Source organism: Struthio camelus, chromosome 7 (assembly GCF_040807025.1).
Source record: "Struthio camelus isolate bStrCam1 chromosome 7, bStrCam1.hap1, whole genome shotgun sequence".
NCBI classification, from domain to species: domain Eukaryota; kingdom Metazoa; phylum Chordata; class Aves; order Struthioniformes; family Struthionidae; genus Struthio; species Struthio camelus.
The window spans coordinates 21,792,717-21,809,766 of record NC_090948.1 but is presented as its reverse complement, the minus strand read 5'-3'; the positions used below and the strand labels follow the sequence as shown (position 1 = coordinate 21,809,766).

Below are 17,050 nucleotides of genomic sequence, written 5' to 3'. Positions count from 1 at the left end.
GATTGTCATAACATTCATCAAAGGAATAATCTAGAGAAATTAAAAAACTTGCCGGGAGGTTGAGAAACAACACAAGAACGTGTTTGTCGCATTAATCATACGTTGCCAGAACCTGCAGTGAGAACCATCAGCGTTTTGAGCTTGTCAGCTTTCAAACACCAAGCTTGAAGCTAATGACTACAAGAAAGGCGTCACTGGAAAACCACCAGTGTAGCAGGAGGTGCTGGTCAGACCATGGGCCACAGGCACTTGGCACCAACAATATAACAAGCCCACAGCCACTATTGTCTCTCCGTGGCACTTGCTAGCTGAAGAGAAAGGGATGCTAGTCTGCTACTGAGGAAGGAACAAGCCCCAGCCATAATTTCATCTAAAGCAGGACTGCTCTTAGCAATAGAGGGTATATGAAGCTAATGACCCCATCCAGACCTTTTGTTTGACAGCACAGACAGACTTATCTTCTATGAACTCATCTAATCCCATTTTCAACCCATTTATTACTTTGGCTTCTATAACATCTTGTAACAATACATTTCATAACTTAATTGTATACTGCATAAAAATCTTTTTTGCTTGGTTTAAACTGGATGGCTGTTCAACTCCTCCTTATATTTGTAATTTTATCCATTGCATCTTCCTGAAATCATCTCTTTCCCAAGACCCTTTTCAAAGTCACTTTTTTGAGTGAAGGACTTGAAGGTGGATAGATTTTAGATCCTAGTCGGTTGCACAACCTCTGAAATACACGAGCAATTCAGGCAGAGCTTGTTTTAGGAATTCTACCGTGAGCTTGAGAAACCTTTCCCACTGCATGTTTCATTCAAATTGAAATAGTCCCATGCAAAGCTTCAGTTTTACTAATCAGCATTTCCCAACCAAAAGATATTTCGTCAAGCAAATCCCACTAAGAGCTTTACTCCGCTCACCTGCATATATAACAGAAGTCCTTGCTACTTGTGTTTTTTCTCCATCTGCTACGTGATTGAGGCATGGAGAAGGATTCTTGATTAGTTGTTTATAATTTCCCAGCTCTGGATTCCTGCCCTCTGGCACTCAGGCCTGCCCAGGCTAACAGACTAGAGGCTAAAAATTTATTCACCTAATGTCAAATAGCATCATGACTCAGAAGCCACTGGAACTAAGCTGTTAATGCCAGCCGAAGATACGACGTTGCAAGTGCAGAATTAATACTGCTGCCTGGGGATTTGGAAACCAGGAGCAGGGGACCTGCCTCTCTCTTGATTGCACAAGTCCCGACACTGCTGCTGTACATAGCACTCCAAGAATATCCATCTCGCTCTGGACCGTCAGGCTGCTGCACGGTCATCGCTCAGAGCTGAGCTAAGCTTGGGCACTGGTACTGTCACTTTGAGCCTTCAGCCAGCAGCTTAAAGGTGGAGTGAGATGAAAACTATGAATCCTCTATGTAAGTTGACCAGCTATCTGACTTCTCAAGGTAGGCTCTTCAAAAGTCATTGAGGAGCACAGACCCCCATCTTTTGCCCTGCACATGCTGTAATTTTGCTTTGTTGCAAGAACTGCACATGCTTTCAGAGTAAGACTGGACCCAGAGCTCCTTTCAACGCTGTGCAGTCTTTCTCATCTCTCCAGGACAGATCAGAGAGGAATCACAGAATCACTAAGGTTGGAAGGCACCTCTGGAGATTTCCTAATCCAACCCCCCAGCTCAAAGCAGGGTCAACTACAGCAGGTTGCTCAGGGCTGCATCTAGACAGGTTCTGAATATCTTCAAAGATGGAGAGTCCACAACCTCCCTGGGCAACCTGTTCCAGTGCTCAATCACCCTTAAGACGACAATTTTTTTTCTTATGTTTAAGTGGAATTTCCAATATTTAAATTTGTGCTCATGTCTTTGCCTGCTGTCTTTTCACTGGGCACCACTGAGAAGAGTTTGGCTCCATATTCTTTACTCCCTGTCAGGTATTTATACGCACTGATAAGACCGCCTAAACTTTCTCTTCTCCAGGCTAAATCACAACAACGCTCTCGGCCTCTTTTCACATGTCAGAGGCTCCAGCCCCTTGATCATCTTCGTAGCCTTTTGCTGGACTCACTCCAGCATGTCCATGTTCTTCGTGCCCAGTGACAGGACAAGAGGCAATGGGCAGAAACTGAAGCACAGGAATTTCCATCTGAACATGAGGAAAAACTTATTTACTATGACGGTGACTGAGCACTGGAACAGGTTGCCCAGAGAGGTAGTGGAGTCTCCTTCCCTGGAGATATTCAAAACCCGCCCAGATGCGATCCTGGGAAATATGCTCTAGAGGACCCTGCTTGATCAGGGGGGTTGGACTAGATGATCTCCAGAAGTCCCTTCCAACCTCAACCATTCTGTGATTCTTGTACTTGGGAGCCCAGCATTAGATCCAGCGCTCCAGATGTGTCTCACCAGTGCTGAGTAGAGGGGAAGGATCACCTCCCTCAACCTGCTGACAATGCTCTTCCTGATGCAGCCCAGGCTGCTGCTGGCCGCCTTAGCTGCAAGAGTGCATTGCTGCTTCATGTTCAATTTGTTGTCCACTAGGATCCCGAGGTCCTTTTCTGTGCATGGGTTTATTATTCTCTCAGGGGTGTATGACTTTGCATTTGCCTTTGTTGAACTTCATGAGATTCCCACTGGCCCATTTCTCCAGCCTGTCAAGGTCCCTCTGAAGAGCAGCACAACCACCTATCAATGACTCCTTGCAGTATAGTCTCAAAGCTCGCTAATAGTGCACTCTGTTCCATCATTCAGGTCATTAATGAAGATATTAAACAACACTGGCCCCAATATCACCACTAGTGACTGGCCTCCAGCTGGACTTCATGCTGCTGATCACAACCCTTTAAGCCCGGCAGCTTAGCTGGTTTTCAGTCCACCTCACTATCCAATCATCTAGTTTGCACTTCATCAGTTTGTCAATTAGGACATTATGAGAGACAATTTCAAAAGGCTTGCTAAAGCCAAGAAAAACAGTACGTGCTGCTGTCACCTCATCTACTAAGCTAGTCATCTCATCGTAGCAGGCTATCGGGTTGGTCAAGTATGATTTCCTCTTCATAAATCCATGCTGACTACTCCCAATCACCTTCTTGTCCTTAATATATCTGGAAATGATTTCCAGGGTTATTTGCTCCATCACCTTTCCAGGGATAGAGATGAGGCTGACCAGCCTGTGTTTCCCCAGATCCAATCCTCCTTCTCACCCTTCTTAAAGATAAGAGTGACATTTGCTTTCTTGCAGTCCTCAGGAACCTCCCCAAGTCACCATGACCTTTCAAAGGTGATCCAGAGTGGCCTCACACACCAGTCAGCTCCCTCAGCACTCATGGATGAATCCCATCAGGTCCTGTGGACTTGCGTACAAGCAGCTTCTTTTTGTGTCGCCTAACCTGATCCTTCTCTCCTGAGGAGAAGTACTCCTTGCTCTAGACTTTTCCACTGGGGATTGCCGAAGGCAAGTCTTACCAGTAAAGACTGGGACAAAGAGGGCATTGAGTATTTTCAGCCTTTTCTATGGCCTTTGGCACCAAGTTCCCTGCCACCCTCAGCAGGGGAGCCACATTTTCCCTGGTCTTCCTTTTTCTGCTGATACATCTAAAGAAGCCTTTCTTGTTGCCCTTCACATCCCTCACCAGATTCAACTCCAGGCAGGCTTTAGCTTTCCTAACCTCATCCCTGCATGCTCAGATAGTGTCAAGATATTCCTCCCAGTTCACCTGTTCCTGCTTCCCCCTCTTGTATGCTTCCTTTTTGTGTTTGAGTTTTGTCAGGAGCTCCATGCTCATCCATGCAGGCCCCCTGTCACCTTTGCTTGATTTTCTGTGCATTGGGATGGACCATTCTTGAGCTTGGAGTAGGTGACCCTCAAAAAACAACCAGCTCTCCTGAATGCCTCTTCTCACCAGGACCATATCCCATGAGATTCTTCCAGGCAGGTTCCTGAATAGGCCAAAGTCTGCTCTTCTGAAGGCCAGGGTTGTGACCCTGCTATTTGCCTTGCTGCATGATGACTTCAGAGCTGCTCTTTTGCACAGTCAGCATGACCTAGGGCAAGTTATTTGATTGCCCAATAACTCAGATTCCTCCTTTAAAAAAAACGAGGACAATAGTCTTTCTCTACCTCAAGGCTGCATCATGATGGTAGAATGCGTTAGAAGAGCAGTACTGGAGGCCCCACACATATCTGAGGGAGATAAGTCAGAAGAACGAACTTAATCGGATCTCAGCAACAGACTTCAAACCTTCTCTGCTGTAAGCAGTCAAGGCAGTATGACCCACTCCCAACTTCAGTTCTGCTCTACGCTTCAGCTGCTATATCCAGAAGAGCACCTGCAACTTCTGTCTGGGTGACCTTTGCTGGGCGTGAGGTAAACCAGCACCTCCTCACAGATGATTCATGCATCCCCCTGTTCCAGGCAGGTATCTGAAATCATAATCCCCATCCTCTTTCTCTTCCTTTCCCCTTGGTCAGGCCCATCTCCCAGCACACGCAACACTGAAGAGCAAACACTGATAAGCTAGGCCAGGCACCAGCCGTCTCTGTGCAGCGATAACAGCACGTCAGGCACAGCAGACACTTGGTGTCACTCCCTACGCACCTGCAGGAGCCTGTGCAAGGGAAGTCTGCCCTGCCATCTACTGAAGAGGCTCTGCACAGCCCAGCCAGGAATCCCACTGGAGACTGCTGCTCTGTGGGAACCCTCTAACAAGACAGGGACCAGGAGCCCCCTCTCTGTCTTCACACTGAGCAGATGCCAAAAGCCACCTCCCTAGTCTTCATTACTGTGGTATCTCAGCCTCTTAAATTCATTAATAGATTCTGTGCTCATGATGGTCTCACCGGGAAATCCCCATCTTACAGGTGGAGAAACTGAGACACAACACAGGTAAAATGACTCACCCTGGGTCACAGGGTTTGTAGCAGATAAGGAATAATATCCTGGATTCCCAAATTCTAGCATAATATCCTTACTCCTAAACTGTCCACCATCCTGTTGGACATGCATCTAAGAACAATATATGACCCTTCAAAATAGTCATGTTTTGCTCTCATCCAGACGTTATCTAAAAGCTGCGTACTAATGTAAAAGAGGGTCCCTAATTAGGCCTATGTAGGATTTTCCCTCCATTACCAGCAAAGACATAAACCTGGAGAGTGAATTACACCACAGACACTTCTCAGCTCTCCTCTAGTACAAGGCATGGTCTGGACATGGTCCCAGAACGCCAGCAACGACATTCCCTGCAACGTTCTGCTGGCAGAAATAGAAAGGATACATGTATCCAAGGTTTACCTATATGGAGAAGTGGACTGGAATTAATGACAGTAGAGTGGCTTTCCCAGTGGACATTTCTTCCCATCAGTTAAAATCCAACAGTTAAAAAGCAACTATTCCTCCAGAGCAGAGGAATCACTCACAGAGCTCTTCCAGAATATTTACTCCGTCTCAGGGTAAAGCTCTTTTTGTTTGCTTAAAAGATGCACACCCCTTTCAACTGCTTCACCTCCCCTCCCTCACAAGGAACAGATGAAAACTTAGGATAAGGAGAAAGAAGAATTAGGATAAAATAATGGAGAAAGAAAGAGGCTGTGACATGCATTTCGGGCAGAGGAGCAGGGAACTGCTTGTGGCAAGAATGAATAAGTAAACAGAGGGAAAGAAACTCAAGCATAACACAAAAACTAACACAGACTGATTCTGTCCCCATGCAGTCCTGATCATGTGCTGAGCTGTAAGAGAGCTATACCTCTTGGCTTTCAACTCAGAGAGCAAAAACTCAGCTTTTGTACCTCATGACACAAAATTCAGTTCCAGGTACATTATGTTTTATGTTTTCTACAAGATAAAAATGAAGAAGGTACGCCAATTGAGAGGTGATAGAAGGCAAGGAGTGTCTTAAAAGTAGCCATATTTCTTCGGGCTGGGAGTGCAGCCTCTCTGCACACTTACAGAGGGGATAATGAACCCCTTCCCCCCACCTGACTGCTTTTACACCTCCACCTTGGGAGGATGCAGGCAGTCTCACTCTCACCCAAGCTCACAGCCAGGAGTCCTATGTTTTAAGTGCTGTAGCACTGCTACGAGCACATTGTATTAAAGAGCTGTCACAGAACAGCATGACTGTAGGGCACGAAGGGACACTGACACTCCAGATAAACAGAAGGGCTTTCTTGGTAGTAGAGCAGAAAGGCAAGGTGCTAGTTCTAGATGGGTGTGTGTAATTCTAGATGCATGTGTCAGCCTGGGTGTACTTAGACCTACTGTGTAAAGGCTCTGCCTCAGTTTTGTAGGTGTAAATACAGAAAAAAAAAAAATAGAAAAATTCTATGAGATTCAGTGGTGTAAACTCAAGAGCAAAATTTGTCCCTTGTGGAGTCAAGAAGGATCAGAGGGAACAGTTTTAATCACCCTCCATCAGAACGTGCTGCAAAACACACTTTTATCAAGCCATTGTAAGAAACTCTATTCCTAAAGACATAAAATCAAAACATATAGCTTACTTTCAACTCTTTGCTCGGAATGAGACAGACTAAAGAATTCAGGAACCTGAAACTCAGGGAGACTTGTTAGAAATCATATTCTCCATAAACAAGATAGCTCTTCTTCAAAAGACTTAGGAACCCCTGGACTTTATTTTAAGGTCGCATTTGAAGTGTATTTCAAAGCATACATTCCATACAGCTTTTAAGCCTAAATGTGTCTCCTTTAATGATCTGGGATCCTCAGCAGCGTTGGGGAGTTCTCTATTTCATTTTAAGAAGCCTTTGCTGTTCACCTTTAAGCATAGCTCATGTGCCCGCATCAACACGTAAGAAGATACCCTCAGCCTTTTTGATTTATAACTTTCTTCAATATATCACCAAAGATTAAAAGTGTGGCCAAACCTCCCCTTTTATCTTGGCATAATTCTTTTTTACATCATATCAACCTTCTCCAGGGCTGGATATTTACATACTAATAACAAAACCTGCTTTCTAATTCCTTCCCCCCCCCCCCCCCCCATTCCTTCAGCTTCATATATTAAAAAGTGTCGATAGATAAGACTTGGCTCTCAAATTAGCAGTGGTAGCAAAGCAGAGTTCAAATTATTCAGTTAAAACACAGACAGCTATGTTTACAGTCCTCCCACATTTGAGCTAAGCCGGGATTTCACACACAAAGAAATTGCTCTGCTCTGATGCTTATGGAGGAGGAGTGGGTTTGATCACTTCTCCAAACCTGCTGAAACCATCTGGAGACAAAGGTTTGAACGACTTAATTATTTCTCAGTGATTGGGATTCCTATAAACACTTGGTGAAGTGAAAATAGACTCAGGATGCAGTTTCATGGTTCTTTTAAGCCAGTTTAAGTGTGGGCTGCGACCAGAAGGAACGAGTGAGCTCTCCTCCACCCCATCATGTCTCCCCACTGTCCTTGTTGTGCTGGAAATGCTACTCCTGCAGCTGCATGGTTAGCTGGGCCAGGGAGCCAATCCACCCAAAAACTAATTTTTTTTTTTTTTTTAAATCTGTTCTCTGTCAGATCATTTCCTACTGCACAGCTGCATAATCAGTAGTATTAGCAGAATGAAATGTGGTGGGGACACAAGAGGGAAAAGACTACTCCTTCTGACAGGAGCTAGCACTTTTAGTCACTTCATAGCAGCCATGAAACCACGGCATAAGAATCTGTTTGCGTAGCTCTGACGGCAGAGCAGAGCAGATATAACTGTGCCAGCTTTAGACGGGTGTATTTGAGTATTGGGGCAGAGAGCTCAGGCCAAGCTGACAGCCCAGGATGTACTCATATTCTTGGGTAGTTTTTATCCATAGCTAGATAAAGCAGAAAAAGGAAAAACCTCAATACACAATTGCAATTCTTTCCAACTCTGCAAATTGCAGTGATTCTCTTCCACAGAGCTTAAGCTAGCTCTCATCAACATCAGTAGCAGTCTTTACACCGACATCAACAGGAACCAGATCAAGCCTGTAGCATCTGAAAACAGCAATGAACAGCAGCTGCCCTATATTGCCCTATACTGCTGCACTCCCACGCTCTCATAATTTTATTCTCTGGTTTTTGATATTTCATACAGTTCTTAGAGCCCCAGTTCCTGGAATCAAATGATTCCAATAAGAATATCTGCCCCCATTGAGAAAAGAGTCAGTTTTACCCATCAGCTTTGCAAAGAAGGTTAGAGAAAAAGAGCAGATTAATTTGCCCAATACTGCCCTCATAAAGAAACAAAAAATAAAAAGAAACCCATCTCTGGTTTTATGTCATTTTCATTTTTTTCTTTTTAAAAATCTTAGGATTGTTAATTATTTAATTTCCCAATTCTTAAAAAAAGATGTTTGGTCTGGAGCTACTCAAAGAGATTAACAAAAACACATGAACAAATTTTTGCACAGATAACAGGAGCACTAAAGTGCCCGGCTATTGCTGGCATTTGTACGACTTGCAGTCAGTAAGCATCTCCTTTTTTCCTCACAGCATATATTTGATGCACATAGCAAAGCTATAAAACACACTATAAGGACCACTGTAAGTGGTTCCATAAGTACCGATTCCGAGATTTCTGCAGGAGGAAATTCAGGGTCCTGCACTGGGCTCAGCATATAAAAGACCCTCCACTGTAGACTGGACTTCAGAGGGAAAGCAAAACAAGCACATACTCGTATTTGAGGAGAAGTCACGTTGGATCGGTTTCCACTAATGAAAAGTGCTTTTTCTGCGCACAGCACAACAGCACTTCATGCGACCTCTTAGAATCAGGTATAAGCTGCCTTTTGTCTGTACACTCTTTCTGCTAAGTGAAAGAAGGGCCTAGGAAAAAATTACATCACCAGCGGAGATTATATCTTCTGCAGACAAACCAGGAACTGCTACCAGAGACTCAAGTTCACAAGAGTTACTTAAATGAAAAAAACGAGACAAAAGATACTAATAAACATTGGGTCTCCTTAGTGACCTTGTAGTGTTCGAGTCTCTCCAACTGCATTAAGGTTACTTTTTTTTTTTCTAGACCTAGGAAAAACAGTAACTTCATTTCAGCAAAAGTAATAGTACTACCTAATCCTTATTTGGCACTTTTAGCTGTACCTCCCAAAAGAGGTTGATACCATTATCTGCATGTAATGGCATGAACCCTATCAGTAGCATACAAGCTACTCAAAGGGTACAGGGTCCAGTACAAAGTCAGGAGTTGCTTCTATCAGCAGCATAGCCTGCAGAAAATATCTTTGAACCCCTGCTCTATGCCTAACTGTAAAAACACCTCCCATCTAATCTACTGACTTGAGAATTTGAAGATTCTAGTATAACATCAATATTGGGAGTCCGAATTTTTTGTTTGTTTTAAACACAAGAATTGTCAACAGCTGTCTTCTTACAGGTGTTCACTCAGCCTGATCCTGCTGCTGTTCTTCAGGCTACACACTCACTGAAGCCAACTCTCTTCCCAGCTGGACCCTAAAAGAGCCAGATGAAAAGCACTGCTGCCTCTGGCTATATGGAAGTTAAAGATGGGCATCTGCCCATGAGGCAGAAAATAGAGAAAAACAGACACACTCCTTTATATCCACACGGATAAGGAAGACCTACAGAACAGATAATAAATAGCTGTAAAACACTGAGGACTAGCAAGAGCTCAATGTTTGTTATCACTGCCTGCTTCTGACTGTGAGTCAGTTGTACAGTCTAGATATGCCCTCCCCTCCTATTCCTCTCCATCCCTGGCAAAAAAACAAGCCCAAACCCCTCTCTGTAAAACACTCCAGACAACCAAGAGCTTATCTAGGCATCTCAATGATTTTACAGTGTTACACATATCCTAGTATCACAAGAATATGTTTTACCTTGAGGCAAATGTTTTAATTTATGTGCATGTGAGCTATTTGCAATACCTCCACCAAACGGAGCCCATATAACCCGTCGGATGGCTTTTACCCAATCTTCCATTTCATTCTGGGAATTAGCCATGAGCAGGAAAGCTTCATGATTGACAGGCATCTTTTCACGGTCTCCTGCACCACCTGAAAGACAGAACACAAATCTCTAGCATCTAGCTCAGAAGAGAGCAACTGATTTTTAAAACCACAAGTCTGGATCAAAATCATCAAATGATCATTTTAATTGAGCAGTTTTACACCTGCTTCCAACAGATGTGTTGCAGCTTCCACAAAGCACAGGTGGACAGAGGATGAAAACTGATGCAAAAAACATGTGGTTCCAATGTGGGAATCTGGAGACATTGTGCCTGTTGTCCCACCAATAAGCAAAGGGCAAGCACAGGCTGTAAGACCCTGCAGGAGGAGCTCTAAAAGAATTTCACATAACTTCTCCTTGCCTCAGCACAAGTACTTCCCAAAAGAAAGGGCCAAGGGAACTGTGAGATATGTTAGCACTTGAGACGCAGAAGTCTCAAGATCACCTATTTTCTCCAAACCCCTGGAAATTTCTAGTCTCAAGATGGAAAGAGAGACCTATTTGATTTTGGATTCAACCCAGGAGCAATACTTTGAAGAGGAGTTGACTTGAGGATATAAACCTGACTCTCCTACTTGAAATAAAAACTTTAGGTGCCGTTAACGTTGGTAGGCAATACCACAGGAAAGCAACAACCAGAATATCAGATGCACTCAAGCTGCCCTATACATCTGGCATTTACGGATACTCCAAGACTTGCAACACCTGCACCCTTCTATTTCCATTTTCTTTCTAGCTCAGTGCTCCAGTCCTTTTAAACCTTCTCCTCATCCCTCATTTTATGTCCCAAAGCTGGATACAACCTAACAAGGGCTACTGAAGCACATAATAGCTTTACTGGAGAAGCCTCTGTAAAGAGGCTACCGAGGCCGTCCAACACAGCAGCTGCATCACTAGTAGCCCAGAGCTTCTCTATCGCCATGGAAACTGCCTCTGACTTTGCCACAGAGATAATGTCTTTGTTGTTGTCCCACTGTCATTTCCACACTGACATGGTTTTTAGCATCTATTGGACAAGCGAGAGCTGTCAATCTTGTGCTGAGTGGCCGAGATTTCTTGCTCATGGAGTTCAGAGATAAGAGCAAGACACTGGTATGTGGTGGTTTCTAGGGAACTGATTGAATGTACACAGACTGCGCACCTCCTAAATCCTAGTTAATCCAGGGAAAGCAGCAAGCCAAGGAAGTACTTGTTCTCGCTATTAATTACTTCCTGGCCTAGACACACTCATAGATCATGCTCTGTTTTGCAAACGAAAGGGTTAAAATGAGATCTGGCTGGAAGGATTTTGTGGCTCTCCAATAAGCAATTTACTGAACCGAGAAACTGAAGCAATATTTTGGTAACAAACAGAGACAATGGGCCAGGGCCTAGGCACGCTGCATTAAGAAACAAAAGCCAGAGCCTTCTTTCCCTCCACGTATCCCAGTTCTGATTCTTCCCTCATATCATCCTCACAGCCAGTCTTCCATTTTGGACTTACCAAATGATTTACATCCCATATGATGTATGAAACAGAACAGGTGCAAGAGGTAGGCACCGAACACCAAGCTATGGTCCAGCTCTGGTATGCACAACCCCAGAGGTAGGAGCAGAGGGCAACTTGGACCTGTAGTTTTGCTTTGCATGCTCTATGAGGCCTTGACAGATTACCATGTCTCTGCATTACCAAGCCCAAAGGCTCCACAACCTCATTTCTTCATTAATTCCCACTCTCCCTCCTTCTGCCTACAAAGCCCAAATTCACGGGAGGCCTTTCTCCAGGTTCTCTCTCCACTTTTGCTCTCAAAACATGTTTATCCCACTTGCTAATAAGCCTGGTTGAGTGACAGAGTTTTAGTGATCTCAGTGCTACAGCAAAACGAGATAAGCAGAAAGGCAGCTGAGCACCAGCCCTCAAAGGAGTCGGCTCACCCCATAACTAACACACCACTTTATTTCAGTCTCTAGGTAGTACACACTGGCCCCTCTCACCTCAAGCAGTCAGACGTGCATCCTTCTGGTTGACCATCAGCATCCAAGTAAATCAATGCTCCATCGTACTCTGCTGCATGAAGGACAAACCTGAACCTTCATGCAACCTACGTGTCAGAGTAGGAAATCATAGCTTGTGAAACTCCTGCCACAGCCTAATTCTTTTAGCAGCATACTCAGCCTCAAGGTGAAAGCAGACTTCACCAGGCCTAAATCTACTGCCTTACCTTGCAGACCTATTGCCATGCCCTTCCACAACCAAATACCTTACAGGAGATATGATGGCAAGAGAGAGTTTTTTCACAGCCTCTAGCACATCTCAGAGACAGAAGCTCAGAACCTGGCTTATCAGTACCATCTTCACCCAGAGAGAAGGCCTGAACTCCAGCTAGTTCTTCAAAGGAATGAAACAGCTTGTCAAAAAAACGTGTGCTGTATGAGTCTCACTGCCAGCAAACAACTGAACTCAGTCAGGATACAGCACAGACCCTGTTCTTTAATTTAAAGGGACCCAAGTGAGGTCTCATCAACCCCAGCTACAAAGGACAAGAAGAGAGCAGAATCTTGGCTTAGCATGAACTACCGACTGCAAATGTGGTCAGAATAGCTGAACTAAGCCATGCAAAGGTTGCCACAGAGAATGTAATAAGCAGAGAAGGATCAAGGCTTCTTCTGATTGCACTTAACAGAAGTAGTAACTTAACTTGAACAGAAGTGGCACCCTCAACATCTTCCCATTGAATCGCTGTCCCACAGGGACCTGACTACAACTCCCCTTCCCCTAAGATGTGACTTTGGACCAGCCAGTTACCTTCTCAGCCTTATTTGAGCCTTTTCCATGCAAACATCTAGGGAAAAACATTTCTATTTTTATTAGTCTGTAAAAAGTAAAAACTAAGGAGAAACAGGATGGGAAAAAAATTCCTATGCATGTTGCAGAACCTAGGCCTGAGACTCTGCCAAGAACTACATATGCAGCTCCTCTGTGGTTGGCTTTCCCCCACTGATACTTTAAATAGGAGCAAGGTCATGATCTCACAAGCTGCCTGTGAGAGAGTCAGTAGTGACTAGTCACACGAGTACAAGCAAATACTACTCCACACATAGATATTAGCTTAGAAAACAGAACACACTCCAGAATTGCTTCTTAAAGAAAGCCACATATGTCAGCGTGGGATCGATATGCAGTAGCAGAGCAGGCAGATCGGCCCATAACCAATTTTTTTCTTTTATGACAATTTAACCATGTTCCTTTCCCCACACTGCTGGCACCTTTCACTGCATCCTTGAGGCAACAAGCAGAACTAGAGAGTTCCCTAAAGGGCACAGTTCAGACTTGTCTCCTTACGTCGTCACATCAGCCAACAGATTTTGAGAGGCTCAGCATTTACAAGAACTAGAAACAGCTAAATTCAAAACCTCAGATCTTCTTCAAAAACAAACAAACAACCCCCCTCCACACATTCTTCAGAAGTCCAGAATTTAACCTGAAATTCCAACTACTTTCTTTTCTGAGCCCAAACCCAAAACAGGACCTCCTTCTGGGATTCAGATTTGAGTCGGCAATGCAAACACTATATGAATTCAAACACACTGGTCTTTAGGAACTGGGAAACAATTTTAAACCACTCCGTCTGGAAACATTTGGATATGGAATTTTAATTTTGCCTATCATGGAAAAATGAAGTTTGCTTTCAAATGCTGCAGTCAGACTTCAGTTCCCTCACTAACGGAGCTCAAATCCGTAGAACCATAACTGTTAGATTCTAGCCCTGAAGTACACAAGCGCTACTTCCACTCTGTAAATCAAACAGGGCTCTGGCTACCCAGCACCACGGCAGAGGAAGAAACACTCTCCTAAGCATTTTGAACGCAGACAAGGGCTTTCCATTCCCTTGAACAGAACTTCTCACACATCTTTAATCAAGCTCCTGTACAAATAAGACTGGCCCTCAGAAACCATCACTGCTCAGCTGAGGACTGCCAAGGGCAGACATTCAAGCCCTTCTGCTCAGAGTTAAATCCAGCTCCAGACTGAAGGAAAAATAAAACTGTTTGCAAACACAGACTGCAAGCACCTCAATGTATGTGGGAGAAGCAGGGGGCTTAACTTTGGAGAAGAAGAATCCAATAGCTTCAGCATTAACCTATGACTTGGGGATCCCCCTGCATTCAATTGCCTGCTCTGCTGCAGACTTCCAGCATATCATTGTACAGGACACACTGGAATCTGTCCATACCTGTAAAACGTGTGGGTAGCACTGTTGTTTCCTTCATAGGTGTACAGAAAGAGCAAACACTTTCAAGACCGTGAAATGTGACAGTGACCACACAAGTACATACAGTAAAGACCTGGAAGGATTCAGGAACTTGTTCTACTATTGCTCACCACCAAAAGAGCTGCAGATCCTAGCAGACATCGGTGCTTTGCCCACCCTGCCTTTAGGTACCCTTGTAAAGTCTTTTATATGCACTGGCAGATCTCTCTGCCTCAAGCGAACAGAACAGCTCCAGACTGCTAGCTCCAGGGCACTAGTGCTTCCTTTTCCAGGCCTAGACTGGTTTAAGTTGGTAGCGATGCTGTTATATGCTGTTTGCTCAAACGGCTCATGTAACTGCATTTCACATGGCCTCGAAGCCATCTGCTGCTGCCGCCATCTGTATGGCATTTACCTCAGGGTAACATGCCACCTTCTAATCCTTAATAACTATCATCCTTCCAGGCTCCCTCCTGGAATAGGGCAGATCAGACACTGAAAGACTGGGATAAGCAACTTGCCCACAGTCAGGTGCAGAAACAGCAGGAGAAATTAAAATCCAACACCTCAAAATCCTATTTACTGAACAAGCCTTCCTTTTAGGACCATCTTAGTCTGGTATGTGTTCACTGGAAAGTGCAAAGCAAAGATGGCATATAGGCAGCCATCTAAGTGCTTTGCCCTGTGCTCCTGTTCAAAGAACTTGTAACAGCAGGTCAGCTGCAACTGTCTCTTCCTAAAATTGTTTCCAAAGAGGAAACTTTGGCATTGTTCTTATGTCTAGAACTTCATTCACACAAGCGTGACCTTCATCAAGGGATGGCATTTATGGAGCCAGGCTTCAGAACCCCTTTCCTTGTGTGAAGGCTGGGGAGCAGGACTGGACTTCCTGCTAGGAGATGTTCCTGTCCCATTGCACATAAAGGGAGGAATTTCTTTATTCTCAAGTAAAGTTGCTGTCAGGTTCTGCTGAAGGTTAGCAGCTTCCTTTTCAATCAGGTTTGCCTCTCTCCGTAACACATGCGCACATGAACATGTATATAGGATCACATATGCTCATGCACGAAATATACCTTCAATACAGCAGACTGGATAATATTTGAATTGATTTAAAGGATTCTGCATGTTTTGAATCTCCCTCACACACACAGTAAGTCTGTCTTTCCCCCATTTCATTGTGTAAGCAACACAATCGGCTTACTCATGTGCTTGTGTATCATCAGTACAGTGAGAGTACTGAAAATTTAAACCATTACAAATGCTTGCATATATGTGTGTATGCGCATGCTTATATATTCACCTGTTTGTACCACTTTGGTGTGGATGGTAATGTGCAGTTTTCAGTAGGATGAAATTGTTAGCCATGCATGTGCTATTTATGGCTTGTGGAAACAAATGGCAGTTCCAAGGCTGCATTATCAAAGGGGTGCCTGATGGGCAATGCTAAGGCCCAAATGACATGTTTGCCCTCAGTACTAAAGCAAGTAGTGACAGGAAGCCTTTGACTGCAGACAAGCAGCAGCAAAGATCTTGACAAATGGACAAAAACTAGCACCCACAGCTGAAAAGAACAATCACATGATTCATCTTCCCTGACCTGCTCTTTGTGACTGTCTTAAAGGTGAGCATCAGATTCAGAGATCTAAGATCTCACTGCTAATAAAGAAAAGGTGAAAAATGAGGTGAAGAAATTCTGCCCAGATTAAGGGCAGCTACATTAGGGGAATCTTCTGTAAACCTGGAAGAAAGCAGCTTCAATCTTTGGATTACCAAAAGACACAAGAAATAACAGCGAGCAAGCAGAAGGTCACTGAAAGTGCTTGGAATAGTCACTTGAAACTTAACTCAATTGCTCAGTCACTGCCTTTGATTCCGGCTAATGCTGAACCTCTGTCCTGAGCCCTCTTTCTCTTCTCCCTCAAAAACTTTCCAAGAGCATGACTTCTAGAGATAGACCCAGTCTATCCTAACCGAGTCTTGCATTAACCTACCACCTAAGGCATGGAGTTTGAATCTGAGTACACCCAATAACTCTACCTCTTCGCTGCTATTTTTTTCTGGATGATCCTTTAACAAAAGGGAAAGATGGCTGGGAATAAGAACCTGGCCTTGACATGCTCCATTTAGGCTACCTGAGAACACAAAAAGCAGTATGAAAAATCTGAAGAGCCAAGGAGCAGGGGATAAAAATAGGGGAAACTGACAGGAACTATGAGGATATGATCCGTAAAAAAATTGAGCAGTAAACAATGATGCGTGCTTGCCCTGATTAAATATATATATATATCTACACACACATAGAGATACATATATAAAGTCTGGAAGTTGGGAGTAAACTTGCAATCACATTCAAAAAAGCTTACAAAATAAAGAAAAATTAAGGTTTGGGAGTTTAGCTTTACACAGAGAGCAAATAAAAGAAACAAGTTTTGGATCAAAATCATTTTATTCTGTCCCAGTTCCCATGGGCAACATAATGCCAATTTTTACTAAAGAAAAGCATAAAGAAACATGCTCCTGTGTAGGTGAAGGGTGTTTTACTTCCACAGTTTGTAATCAGTTTGAGGAGTTTCTCATATTCAGCTTTCATTTGGTTGTTGCAGTGCGAAAGTGGAATTTTAAATACCTTTTATTGTACAGGATAAGTCCAGCTCATAAACTGACATGGTTCATGTTTTCTTAAGCCAGGATGTACACTGTGCACTAGATTCTCATTGACTTTTAAGTCAAATATAAATGCCTAATTCCCTTAAACACTTTTAAACTCAGCAGATTTAGTGATAGTTACAAGTAGAAGATGATCAAATTTTCAACTAACAGTCCTTGGAGGGGATTTTCAGGA

General features: G+C 43.8%; 1 protein-coding gene across 17 annotated transcripts in view; it reads right to left on the bottom strand.

The window, feature by feature from the left end:
* ARHGAP22 (Rho GTPase activating protein 22) overlaps positions 1-17,050 on the bottom strand; it is a 176,562-nt gene that overhangs the window by 35,225 nt on the left and 124,287 nt on the right. For 11 of the 17 annotated variants that reach the window (XM_068950167.1, XM_009677857.2, XM_009677859.2 and 8 more), the window contains one exon: positions 9,847-10,023. In XM_068950167.1, coding sequence (XP_068806268.1) covers positions 9,847-10,023 — 177 coding nt within the window. The remainder of the gene's footprint in view (positions 1-9,846; positions 10,024-17,050) is intronic. The other 6 variants (XM_068950169.1, XM_068950176.1, XM_009677858.2 and 3 more) reach the window with 1 other exon arrangement.